Source organism: Anomalospiza imberbis, chromosome 8 (assembly GCF_031753505.1).
Source record: "Anomalospiza imberbis isolate Cuckoo-Finch-1a 21T00152 chromosome 8, ASM3175350v1, whole genome shotgun sequence".
Classification (NCBI taxonomy): Eukaryota; Metazoa; Chordata; class Aves; order Passeriformes; family Viduidae; genus Anomalospiza; species Anomalospiza imberbis.
This window is the reverse complement of record NC_089688.1, coordinates 1,317,268-1,331,252: the sequence shown is the minus strand read 5'-3', so window position 1 is coordinate 1,331,252 and position 13,985 is coordinate 1,317,268. Positions and strand designations below refer to the sequence as shown.

The following is a 13,985-nucleotide window of genomic DNA, read 5'->3' as shown; positions in this document are numbered from 1 at the left end:
ATGTTGAATTACTTGAGCAACCTGGGACAGCACCAACACAACACCTACCCCTCAGCAAGAAGCCTGTCCTTGTGGGAGTTCAGAGTTAGGAATTCAATTGTCTTTGAGCCAAGGAAGACACTGAGTCAGATCTCCTCTATCCTAGGATTTGTCCTAACGTCTTCCTGTGATTGCATGAAGCCATTATTGCCCCTTTTATTTAAAAGAACTGAGCAAATCTGACTGAAGATGTTTGGGTGTAACTAAATCACATTTTTTTCAGCGCTCCTAGTTTTGACAAAATTTCACCTGGCACTAGAACTTGCCACCATCTGCAGAAATGAGGGACATGACTGTTTTTTTCTGGTAAAAATAACAGCTTGTTATTGCATGTACTTGGTCAAAGTTGCAGTTAGAATCTTGGCAAAGTCATATTTGTATTTCTGTCAGCACCTCCTGGTCATCATGGCTGTAGAAGCCCAGAGACTAATCTGTTCTGTCTCATGCAGCATCAGCAAAATTCCCAGCTCTGTTCTGATCCTGGATTTCTGTATTGTTGGTGATGAATGATGTACTGGATGAAACAGAAGGAGTACATCTGGATTATCAGATAGCATGCTGAGTGCATAATGCTGACACTTAGGAAAATCTCATCTTGTGAGCTAAACATTTTTCATATGGAAGTCAATTTTAGACAATAAATAGAGCACCAGAATGCAAATCCCTCCTGTTCATTACTGCCCTTTATGTAGCAATACAGGACAATACCAGGACTTTAAGGCACAGGCTTGTCATCTGCAGCATTTGTTCTGGATGATCCCTGCATGCTCTGCAGGTATTGTAAATAAGAATGAGCTCTGCTATTGAAATGTGGGGTCCCAGTACAATGCTCTAAATAAAAATACACCAGAGGACACATTTTCTGAGAAGGAATCTTTAAAGTATTATGTAGACAATACAAGGAAACCAACATTTGAGATTCTTACTGGGTGCTATACTCCATTATGCAGTGATCTCTGCATTTGTATTTATGACAGCATAAGCCCTGCCCTACCATTACAATAATTGATTTAATACAGATATTCTGTGTGTGGAATGAAAATGTCTCCTTTTTTAATTCTGCGTTAACTGAGAGGAAAAAACAGGACAAAATATATGGGTGTGAATGCAGCACTCCAGCATATTATTCTCATGATGTTGATTGTTCTGTATAGTGTAAAGCAGTAGGAATTCTGGAAAATACTCTTCATCCTGGCATCTGTTGAAATAATCACTGCCTTCATTGAGGAGAAGACAGCCTTGAATTTGCTGGAGTAGGCATTTCTCAGATGAGAAGAGTAAGATCAGAAGGGATTAAAGTTGGGAATCGAGAGGAAAATGAGGAAACCTTTATTGATTTTAGTTCATTGCCATTGGCATTCTAATTACTGTAACAATTAGAGAAGTGCCACCTTTGAACTTTTCCAGCGTTTGAGCAATTTGAGAATCAAGATTTAGGTTTGGTCTCATACAGAATAGCAAATAAGCGTATAAATATCTTTTGCTGTCAGCAGATAACTTTGACACTAGTAGTGATCATTGTTTCTAAAGAGGTCATCCTGCAGTTAACTCCAAGGACTGACTGGTATTTCACAGTAGCTCTCTCAATAATTTGTCTTACTAGCGTAGTGAGTACAAATTGTAACACTTGTGGTTCATCTGCAAAACCTTCTGCTTGCCAATTGTTTTACTCAAAGTGCTTGGGCAGCGTGGTCTGCCAGCAAGAAAGGTCAGCAGCAAAATTAAACCCGCCCAGGGATTACACTGCAGTTGTCCACAGAGGCCTCCAGAGCCTCGGTGGAGTTTTGCTTCTCTCTGCACCTTCTCTGTCAGAAGGGCTGATGGATGTTGGGAAAAGTTCTTTGGCTGACAACAGATGGGGACAAACCCTGATTTGCTGTGTTAGGCCTGAGCTGCTGGGGCAGCTATGGAGAGCTCCATGGCCAAGGTGAGAGAAGAAGAATCACCTGCAGGCAGAGCAGCTGTCTAACTCAGCATGTCCTTAGCATGTCCTGCTGTTTGCTCAGGGTGCTTGAACCTGATTTAGTCATTTCAACCTCTAAATACTGTTTCATTTTTTATTTCTTCTTTAGTTTCATAGACAGTGTTTGAGTCCAATTAAGAGTGAACTGATGTTTTGTCCCTTGAACTTTGTAACAGGTTTTTTTTTATTTTGCTAAATTCTTTTAATAAAGTTCTCAAATAAGTCCCTGTCAATTCATATAAGTTTGGAAATTTGGAAATACAGGTTTAATGATAAAAAATTGAAAGCCCATTTTAGTTCAACTGAAAGAAAAACAAAAACTTTATCCTAAACTATTTGTTTTAATTACTCTGTTTTAAAACTGAGTGTATGAATGTGTGTGTGCAATGAATTGAGCAACTTGCAAAGCAAAAAAGTAAAAGCCAATGTCCAGAAGCTTCCATGAAAATAAAGAAGTTTTCCATTCATACCAGCCTTTGAGATGATCAGAAATGAAAAATGCTGCTCAGTCACAGAGTGAATTTTCCACAGCTGCATCCCTCATACCTTCTGTTTAAAGTTCCACTTTGCTATTCCAAAGCAGTACTCACACGAAAGCTCCCCCTGCAAAGTAGCGTAGCAGCTCACCCACACAAACACCTTTTTTCCCACATCATCATATATGTCTTGCTCATGAGTGAAATTTACTTTACTAACACTTGATTTTTCTTACCTGCTGACCACTTTGTTGATTAGCATCCTCTCTGAAATGCAGTTTTCTTTCCAGGTCCTTTACAAGTGCGACTTTGTTTTCCCGAATGGAATCTTCTGTTGCTAATGGCAGAGGCTTCAAGTTTTTCTTTAATCCCTGGGTTGGGCTATTAAAAGAAAATTCTGATATTAACATGCAGCAAACAGTATGCATATATATACATATATATATGTATGTATATATTTGGTCACCTGTATGCTGTGATACGTTATGGTGGAACCTATTATTTACTTACATAGGAGCCAAAGCACATTACAGGATATGATTTTTTTTTTTTGGTACTATCTTAATGAGGCCTCCCATTCTTATGCAGTAGAAGTTAAAACACACATCTTAAACAAAGTAAGGGTTGTAATGCTACAATAAACATCTAAGTTCTATTTATATTTATCCTGCAATAACGATGTCACAGTAAATGCTAAAGAAATGAGTGTAGTTGTTACCTTAGGTGAACAATGTGTACATTTGACAGCTGTCAGACAATATTTTAAAAGTTAATACAATTTCTCATTGATCTTTATCTCTCATCTTCATTGATCATTTACTCTTTCCATGAACTTTTACTTCTTTAATTTCTCTCACCCTTTTATGAGACCCAACATCAACAGTTTGTTTTTCTTTTATAGATGTGGTGTGTTTAATTTTAGTAAGGTTTGAAAATAGTTAAATTCTGAAATAAGACTTTCAGGAGACAGTGAGAGTGTAGTGCCGGAGCACAGCAGCAGGACGCTTCTAGGAAGTGTGCAATATTCTGGCAGTTTACTAGAACAGGTGTTGGGATCTTGATAACAGGCTCTAGGTAAAGGCATAACTGGTGATTGCTTTGCAAGGTGTCATCCCTGTGTTGTGCAGACACTGAGCTCTCACTCCTTTTGTAGCCAGAATTACTGTTGTTGATAATGCCAAAAAGGGAAGCTGAAGCTTCAATAGGTATTTACAGATTATCACAGATGCTGTTCAGGTTCCCTCCTGACCTTTTGTGCCCTGCTAAGATTCTCCATGCAGAGGTCAAGATTTGAATCTCAGCAAAAGGAGAACTTGCTGTGTGGGAATTCAGCTCTGGGCTGGGTCCCAGGAAAGCTGAAATGAAGAAAACATATTTAACTAGTCATCTGCCTGGCAGGCATCTTGTGCTGACTTGTGTGGCCATGCCTGTGCAGCAGTGAAGAAAAGGAGACCACTTGGCAGAGGTTAAGTGTCATTAATGCAAAGAGAAAAGCCCCTGAGCACTTGTGCCACAGCTCTGAAGGGGTGGAAGGGCACTGGTGACAGCTGCAGCTGATTTTTGCTTGCTCTTGCAGCATTGTGGAAGCAGACCAAAGGCTTGAGCTGGCTCAAGTGAAAACCTTCACTGTGACCTTATAGCTTTATGCTGTGTGCCTGATCAGGATGCCAGGGCTGGGAAGAGCTCCAGGCACATGCCATGGGGTGGTGGCAATTATGTGGCTGTGCTGGGCTGCTGGGAGGTCTGGGAGTAGCAGTGCAGTACAGGTTTGAAGGCAGGATTCTTGGCACACAGAGTGGTGAATGCTATAGACACAGGGACACATTTTTCTGTTGTACTAACAGATTGGTTGACCTAGTATCAGCAGGATAGGCAGGAGATTATGACTTGCTGATGGTTCCCACTACCTTGAACTGTACCATTGATAAAAAGGGAAAATATTCCTTCTTTGTGCAGGATTTGGAGTTCCATGGGTAAATAGTTGTACCAATGTACTGGGGCTAGCCATGCTAACACAGAGTTCACTTAGTCCATAGAAGGGAAATTCGCTTCAGCTCCACCAGTGAAGAGACTCTTAGAGCCACCACCTTGCCAGTACATCATCATCCTGTGTGCTTGTATCATGGCAGCCGTTTTGTCATAGCAATCACGCTGGCTGTTAATTAAAGTGTTTATGTGCAAGCCATTAACTCTTCTGAGATTTTCTGGGGGACCTTGATTGTTGAAAGTACTGCAACCAGAAAAATACCTTTACAGAAGTTATTTCTTAGATTTCACCTGAACTAGAAAAACCCTTGAAGTATAAGGTACCTTTAAAACTTTATTTGTTGCTTACAATAGGTATGAATGTTTTTATACCTGGTGTAAGCAAAGAGTCTTGGAGTGACTTATCCTGCAAGCTCATGAAACCTCTTTTCTCATGCTAGTACAGTCTTATGAATCTCTGAGCCCCCACATTCTTGTATATCTGTACGCTCACATTTCTCTATCTTCAATTCTGTCTTTTTTATCCCTTCTTTTCTTTCCTGGTTGTACAGGTTAGCTTAAATGCCCAGAATATATGAATAACTCACTTTTCTATTTTACAGAAGACCTGCATTTCAGTGACTCCCCCACTGAACACCTGAACAGAAATACATCCTAGTCTCCTTTGAGTGTTTGTCCCTGCTTCTGTGCACGTGGTTTCTGCTACTTACGTGGCTGGTGTACTTCTGGGCAGTCCCATGGCATTGGTGGATGGTGCAGCAGGAAGTGAAGGAAGAACAGCACTAAGGAAAGCCACTGGGTTCTGGATCCGTGCGGTTGGGGAGAGGGGAGCGGGAGTCACAGTCTGGGGCTGAAACTGTTTCACACTGCTTGTAGGAAGTGTTAGCGGAGGCACCACGGGTTCCTTAGGGCTTGGGAGAGACTGTTCACTTTTGCTTGTAAACCCTCCTGAGGACCTTGATGGATTTGCTATGAAAGTCTCCATGTTGCTCGTTCTCTGAGTTGCCTGGGGGATGCTGCTGAATGTGGCTGGGGAGCTGGCAGAGGGGCTGGCTGCCGGGGGCGTTTGTGGTGCCCCCGACAGGAGCTGCTTGGGGCGGCTGTAGCCGAAGGCTTGCGGAGCACAGGCTGAGCTTTGCTTGTACAGGCTTGAGGTGGACTGTTGGTAGAGGGAAGTAGCAGAATTCACCAAAGTGCTGGTGAATGACAGCTCTCTCAGAGATGCCTGGTGCACCTGCTGTTGCTCAAGCAAGACCTGGTTGTGGAGCTGTTTTAACTGGCTCTGATCCCTGCACAGAAAAGAAAGATGAACAGAATTGGTTTTGAGCCCTGAATGAGCCAGTTGGCAGCATTTCCATATATGAATTCAGAGAGAAAAATTCAATGTCCTGTGATACAGTAAGACAGGAAACTGCTACATGGCATATTCTCTAACATTATGAGAGGAGCATAATATTAGTTTTCTATTAAAATAACCTTTTCCTTCATGTCTCCTTCTTTGCCACAGGCATCAAAGCTTTTTGTCCGCAAATTATTTGACTGAAGATAATTCTTATGTTTTAGTACGTGAAATATAAATATAAATCTTACTCAAAGATATTTAAGGGATATCATTGCCAAAGTCACCTTAGTACCTCTTTGCTTGTGTAACTAAGAGTGAGATTTGGTGTATCATAATTTAAATGAGTGTTTTTAAGCCAGGTTGCATTATTTACCTCCTGCTGAAGTGGTTTCTGAAACCAGCACTTTGACTGAGAAAGCTTTGTAATAATCCACCACAGGATACACTACCATGTAGTTTAGGTGGTGTTGACATTCAGTGACAGGCAGGAGAGGGTAATTCAGAGAGGACTTGCATTCCATGCAGTTGTTATTTTTCTAGATGCCATCTACTAGACAGTTGTTCAGGGCTTTTTTACTTTGCAATTAAGGAAAATAATTTTGCCTTTTCAAGTGGTTTATTTAGTTATTATGCATATGGAAATACAGCACATGAAAAACAGGAGAGCTTTTTCCCTTCCAAAAATGGAGAAGACATAGAAGATATAGAAAATGATTGTGTAATAAACTATGGAGTATTAAGTAACTACTGATAAAAAGTGGAAAATGTAGCTGTAGAGACCAAGCACAACTGCTCCTGACAAAGCAAATACGTACTCAACCTAATTTGGTTTTAGTTAAAAGACTTAGTTTATACAGTGTACTTAACAAAAATCACATTAAAGGCAAGTAAAGGTAGCAATTTCACGCTTTCACAAAGTAGAATGTTAGAGTTAGGAGCTGTGTGGGCCTGATTTTGTGCCCTTCATATATACATCTGCATAATAAAGAATCCTTTGTAACTCAGCTTTTTTGGGAGGGGGAGCTGAGAGAAATTCTGCTTTATGCAAGTATTGGGTACTTAATTACTGCTTCCCCCCTCTTTAAACTCACTATAGCTCAGAAAGTAAGTAGGGCTGTGAATGTGGGCTTCACAAATTGAAACCCTGTGCTCTGAGTTCTTCCTCTGCTTCAAGGAATGTAAGTTCTGTCTTCTCCTTGTAATGTTTGTGCTATGAAATTACATCCTGGCTTAAGAGTACCAGTGAATTACTTGATAGAGTCCTTCCTGAGCCCTTAGGTAAAGCTTATGCCTATTTAAGAAATTAAATGAAGATGTTTGTGTGCTTGTTGTTAAACTATGTGTGGGAGGTTGAAAAAATGCTGAAAATACTTTTCTTAATAAACTGCAGTGTGAATTCCATAAATTGTCCTTTAAGACAACTACATTACTTCTTCAAATTTCCCCTCGAGCTCCCAGCGCACCAATCATGCAGGTGCTTTTTAGTACAAGTGGTTTCCCATTATCAAGCATTTCCAAGTATTTTATCTGTTTTAGGGGGAGATGACGTTTGTGGGACATACGAGTCATGAGGCATGGCCTTTGGGATGACAGTTGCTTGCTGGTTGCCAGTCTGTACTATGAGTAATCCTGAATATGTCTGCTTTGGGCAGTATTTCATACCCAGAATTGAGCAAGACATGTTTGAAGATCCTGCTTTTATTTTACCTGCATAAGATCAGCATTCTTCACCTTTTGATTGCAGCAGAAAACATTGTGGAATTAATAACATTTCAAAGGGAAAACATTTTCCTTTTAAAATTGGAGATCACTTTTCCTGAGAGGGATATACAGAAAAAATAATCTAGTGCTGGAGAATTGTTTTCTAAGATTATGGTTAGTTAGGCCAATGCCATGTAATCTTTTTATTCTGCGTTTCAGTTTTTGCTACAGCGCAGTGGTGCTGTGGTCAATAAATACTCAATAATATCAGTAATGCTCCTGAGAATTAGACTTCTGTTTACTTACAGCTTTGGTTTAGCCAGTACTGGGGGAGGTTCCTTGGATGGTGATGTTGGCTCTGGTGTTTTCATTGGCTGTCCATTTATTTTCTCTGGGAAATGGTTGGGTCTGGTATGGTTTGTGGCGCCTGGTCCATCCTCTGAGGATGATTCACTTCCTTTTTCATCTTCAGGCAGCTTGAAGTGGACACGGAGCCCTACCTTGGAACTGGACCTGGGTTCGTTGTGGTTCACAAGAACACCTTCGAGTTTGGGTTTGGGGGTTTGGTTTGCTCCCTGGCTGGAAGGAGTTTGTGGGGGAGGTTGGTGCTCAGTAGCCACAAAGTCGATGGAGCTCGTCGCGTGAAGGGCAGCAGCATTACTGCTGTCTTCAGGTGCTGGAAGAGGAAAGGTCAAACCTTTGGGATATGTAAATGCCAGAAATCATTGTGAAATGAAGTCACAAAAGTTACAGTTCAAAAAACTCACTCTGATGTCCTTCCAGCTGTTGCACTGACTTGTTTGACCTTGTTTGTTTAAGAACAAATTCCCTTGAAAAGGGAATATTGTAAAGGTAGAGGGAAAAGGGACACTGTTCCGGTTTGGAAAATCAATCAGTGGTCTTCAGCCGCGTCCCCAGTGAATTTTTCCACTACATCTTTGAAATACAAACATTGTTTGCGTTCCAGAGAATTCTCACGCTTTTTTGCTATGAAGAACATTGCCAGAACTTGAGCTGCATTGGAGTCAACAGTGCACAGCATAAATCACAGCCTGCTCTGCTGTATTTACCAGGAGCAAAGGACTCAAACTAGCTCTTACCTTTGACAGTCAGACGAGCTGTACTGGACACTGTGCCATATTTATTGCTTGCAGTACAGGTGAAACTGCCGGAATCTTCTGAAAATACTTCAGCAATAACGAGAGTACAAATCTCCTCTGCAAAGCATCAGAGCAGGGTTAGTGCTTGAAGAGAACATGCACTGAACAAACACACAGAACCCTGACAACCTTTGGGGAGATTTCCTTAAGGACGTCCACCTTGCTCAGTTTGTTTCTTGTTCCATCAGTATTATCAATTTTGGCAGCCTTTGTGTGCAGCAGCTGTTATCAGCATTGTCTGCAGCAACTGGTACCCCCTGTGCTCCAGCATGCCCAATGAAAGCAAAGAACAGGTGTCAGCAGTGTGTGGAAAACATTAGAAAATGTTTTCCTAACACATGAAGTACAGACTTAAAAGAACTTAAAATTTAATTTGGAAATTTAAACACCACACTCCACACTCTCAGCTCACTAAAATAATAGGTATTTTTTCATCTCTGAAGATGGAAAGATGAATTATAATTGACTAGGAGCAATTCAAGTGGAGTCACTCTGTAATGGGGATAAATATAAACCACATACATGTAGACTGTTGTTTTCAAAAATACCAGCGCAGATTTGCAGATAGAGGGGATTGTGCTAACTGTGCTTACAGAAAGTTGTCTTTTGACTTCTTTGTGAAGATGACTAATGGGCACCAAAAATATGCTAGCAAAACTGTACTAGGAAAAATTATATTCCATCTGGAAAAGTCAGTCTGGGTTTATGACATTCCTGTCTGACCAGTATCTGACACGTCTGGGTAGCAGTGCCAGCTAATAAATACCTACCCTGACGGGATTTGAAGTCTTTTGGTTTGGCTGAGTAGCTGGGAGGAGGAGGGACAGTAACATCTAAAGTGAATTTAAATGTGGGTTGATAACATTTCTTCACCTACTCAGTGACTATTTTTCTACAATTTTGCAATAGACTTTCCTAAAACCCTACAGGACAAATATTCTATGAGTACTTTTGCACACTTAAGCTTGATTGCTATCACCAAGGAAAACCCAATAGCAACAAAGAGATTGTTTCCTATCAACTATAGGAGAATAAAGTTTATTATAGCAGTATGATAACAGAACTAGTTTAAGGCATTATAGTATCTAGTTTATCGTGCTGGGAACTGCCAACCACTGCATGCATGGAAATCCAGATTCCTTCTGAATGAGCAGCAGGTGATGAGGCTGTGACAACTGCACCCAACTGATTATCCCCTAAAAACTGCTTCACATTACTCAGCAGTGATGCCACTGGACAGTAACAGAACAGTGTCGGTGGCTTCTGGTAGAAGCTCCATTTTTATGTTCCTAAATCTCAGACAGAAGCAGTTTCTGTCAAGACTCTTTTTGGGGTGAAAACGTTTCACATAGGGCAAGGAGAATACAGAAGTTTATATTCCATAAGAATTATTACTCCTTTGATAATTTTCCATCTTGAGAGGAGTGGCTTCATATTTTTAATGGCAAAAAGCATAATGAGGAGAGTGAATCTCTCATGGAGAAATAAGCAAAGCTGTAGGGCTCCTCTCTCCAACCATGTGAAGTAGTCCACATTCTGCCCTGATCCTTGGCATCAGCAGATCCAGCCACATTTATAGGATTTGCTGATATCAGGGGTGGAACACCTGATGTGGTACTCTCACATTACGCTGGTCGGGAGCACAGGGAATGGCTGACATGGCTGAACATCTGATGCAATGTTCCCTAATGGTAAACTAGACAAAAATAGCTCAGGTCTACCTCATCTCCTCTACTTCAGGACCTCAGAGGTACAGGGGACCCTCATACATTAATTTTATTAATCTTTAGCTCGTTTAAATCCTGAGTTAAAACTGGGTCTAAGCAAAGGGGAAACATTTTCTGGAAAAGAGACTGAATTAATTCAAGTTCCATGTTTGTGGAACAGTCTACAGTGAAACGTGTGCCACTAGAAGCTTTAGAACATGAGGAAAAGAAGGAATTATGTTAATTAAATACTGAAGTTTTAATATTTAATATTTTGTGAGGTTAAACCACCAAATCTATGTAATGAAAAATTATAAACCTTTGATGATCCTCACCTGGTTCAGCCATAGATCGTGGTTCTAAAGGGAAGAAGAGCAGAATTATTAGATTTAATATAATTATTTTTGCCAATATTTATTTTTCCTTAAGCACTAAATATAAAGTTTGACCTTCTAAATATGATGGAATACTCTTTTTGATCCAATTTTCTGTTTAAGGGGAGGTGAAGACAGCCAGGCCTTGTACTCAATGGTATGTCAAGGCCACTGAACAATGTGAACACTTATGAACACTGTTGGGAACTTGGGAATTGGAAATAAATTCTCCAAGGAGCTGGGTGGGGGTTTTTTCAGTATTGGCACAATTTTATTTTGTCTTGAAGACAATTTCTGAAACTCTGACCCACATGAAATCAAGATATGATGAACCATTGTTCCACTTAGGTTTAGTTTAGTGTGGTATTTAAGGATTTTCTGTTGAATTTTCACAATTTCAGCATTTCAGTGACTTAGAGAAAATTGCAGATGTTCTGACTGCATTTGAAAATTAAAATTACAGTTGTAATAAGAAATTCACAGTGTTGCTATGTTAGCAATTTTGTTGCTTGCCTGTATTTTATTAGACACAATATTTTCACACAAGAAACATACTTTTCTGTAATATCCTAAAATCTGGAGAGTCTTCTATCAGTGTTCCTTCTCTATACCATTCAACCTTTGGGGAAGGAGCTCCTTTCACCCGACATTCAAAAACAACAAGCTGCCCCTCAGAAGCTGATATATCCTGTAACATCTATTAGAGAAAATGAATAGACAGTCAGTAAAAGTCTTAATGGTCTGGATGTAATACTGATTTCAGTAAGATTTATTAAAGCCACTTAAACCCTTGAATGGCTTAGGAAAAACTTTTTTTTCTTCTTTTTTCCTTTTTTTTTTTTTTTTTTTGAGAGCTGATTTTTAGTTATCTCTCTTTACAGTTATCTGACCTCTACTTTTCAAATATGTCATAGAAGAAATTACCTTTGTAAATACAGGAGCAGCAATTATAGGTCTTCCATCCAGTCCTTGCAAATAGTTAGTGGGGCTTTGAGCCTGTAGATTGCAAAACATCACAAGATGATGTTTAGGTGTGCAGACATTTTTTCATATACAAGAGAAATGTGCTTTTGGAATAACATAAGAAAGATGTTGGTGGATGAAGTCCAAAGCAAAATACCTAATGCAATGAACAGAAATTCTGTTGTGGACAACTGCTGGTGATCTTCCTGGATGGGATAGCAGCAAAAATGCTGTTAATACTTTATTGCCTTACTCAGTTAATCATGGCAAGAAAAGCTTTAGCACAGGGTATTGTAACATCTATTCTTCATACTTCAATAAGGCAATACAGGTTGTCTGCTTGGTCGTAGTCTTCTTTTAGAAATCCTTAACTTGCAAAAGAGTTATTGATGTTAATAAGGGGATGTTAAGTCAAGTCACATGTGTGCCTGCTGCTATAATTTTTCTCCTTTGCCAAAACCAAACCTTTTACAGAGGTGGGATATCAACCTTTTGATCCTACTAAGTGAAAACAGAATGGAATCTTTTTCCTCCTGGGAAACTTTGTTAAATAGATTGAGTATTTAATATAGCTTTTATTTTAGTGCAATAGGAGTTGCCTCAGAACAGCAGAATTAATGATTCAGTATCAAAGGAAATACCCAGTTTTACACATAGATGGTGCCTTATAAGCCAACAAAATTTTAAAGTAGTGATTTTTGAAATAACTATTACCCTTAAGCTTCGTCTCTCAAAATGGCAAAGTGTTGCAGAGGCTTAGTTCTATTCCCATTGTAATCAAAAGTAAACGTGCACTAGTTCACCTGTTTATTGGTTACCACCTAATTCTGGGCTGTAAACTTTGAAGAGGCACTGTAAAGTGAGAAACTTGTGAACTTTTCAGTTATTAGTAAGTATGGCTCCTCTTTCCTATCAGGAAAGAGTTCACAGCTGTGAATATGCTGTCAGTTTGCAACAAAGACTACTCCAAATGCACGGAAATGTTAATTAGAACGTGGTACTGGTAATTTCCTTTGATGTGGAAAGTCAAATGTTATGGGGCAAACAAGCTTACCTACATAAAAAGTAAACATAAGCTGAAAGGATTCAGCTTGGAATAAGTTTCATTGAAAGGAAAAGATTTCAAGTGAGATCTGTAGCAAGGGAGAGGAAAGCGTGCTGGGCTGGAAAGTGGGTGAGCCAGTCTGCGAAGGGGAGAAGGAGATTCGCACATCCAGGTGCGCTTCCAGCCTCTGAGCTGCGGGAATGGACCCGGATCCCGTGCGGGGTAAGGAACGCACCCGGATCCCGTGTGGGATAAAGGAACGCACCCGGATCCCGTGCGGGGTAAGGAATGCACCCGGATCCTGTGCAGGATAAAGGAATGCACCTGGATCCTGTGCAGGATAAAGGAACGCACCCGGATCCCGTGCGGGGTAATGAATGCACCCGGAACCCGTGCGGGATAAAGGAATGCACCTGGATCCTGTGCAGGATAAAGGAATGCACCCGGATCCTGTGCAGGATAAAGGAATGCACCTGGATCCCGTGCGGGGTAAGGAATGCACCCGGATCCCGTGCGGGATAAAGGAACGCACCTGGATCCCGTGCGGGATAAAGGAATGCACCTGGATCCTGTGCAGGATAAAGGAATGCACCTGGATCCTGTGCAGGATAAAGGAACGCACCCGGATCCCGTGCGGGGTAATGAATGCACCCGGAACCCGTGCGGGATAAAGGAATGCACCTGGATCCTGTGTGGGGTAAGGAATGCACCTGGATCCCGTGCGGGATAAAGGAATGCACCCGGATCCCGTGTGGGATAAAGGAACGCACCTGGATCCCGTGCGGGATAAAGGAACGCACCCGGAACCCGAGCGGGATAAAGGAACGCACCCGGATCCTGTGCGGGGTAAGGAACGCACCTGGATCCCGTGCGGGGTAAGGAATGCACCCGGATCCCGTGCGGGATAAAGGAACGCACCTGGATCCCGTGCGGGATAAAGGAATGCACCTGGATCCCGTGCGGGGTAAGGAATGCACCTGGATCCTGTGCAGGATAAAGGAATGCACCCGGATCCCGTGTGGGATAAAGGAATGCACCCGGATCCCGTGCGGGATAAAGGAACGCACCTGGATCCTGTGCGGGATAAAGGAATGCACCTGGATCCTGTGCAGGATAAAGGAATGCACCTGGATCCTGTGCAGGATAAAGGAATGCACCCGGATCCCGTGTGGGATAAAGGAACGCACCCGGATCCCGTGCGGGATAAAGGAACGCACCCGGATCCCGTGC

The 13,985-nt window shown here is 41.3% G+C and overlaps 1 protein-coding gene across 3 annotated transcripts in view; it reads right to left on the bottom strand.

Annotated features, from left to right (window-relative positions):
• Positions 1 to 13,985, bottom strand: part of MYPN (myopalladin) — a 52,393-nt gene that overhangs the window by 17,034 nt on the left and 21,374 nt on the right. For all 3 annotated transcript variants that reach the window (XM_068196848.1, XM_068196849.1, XM_068196850.1), the window contains 7 exons: positions 11,672 to 11,743; positions 11,303 to 11,444; positions 10,709 to 10,732; positions 8,608 to 8,724; positions 7,814 to 8,183; positions 5,175 to 5,753; positions 2,715 to 2,859 (listed from right to left, as the gene is read on the bottom strand). In XM_068196848.1, coding sequence (XP_068052949.1) covers positions 2,715 to 2,859; positions 5,175 to 5,753; positions 7,814 to 8,183; positions 8,608 to 8,724; positions 10,709 to 10,732; positions 11,303 to 11,444; positions 11,672 to 11,743 — 1,449 coding nt within the window. The remainder of the gene's footprint in view (positions 1 to 2,714; positions 2,860 to 5,174; positions 5,754 to 7,813; positions 8,184 to 8,607; positions 8,725 to 10,708; positions 10,733 to 11,302; positions 11,445 to 11,671; positions 11,744 to 13,985) is intronic.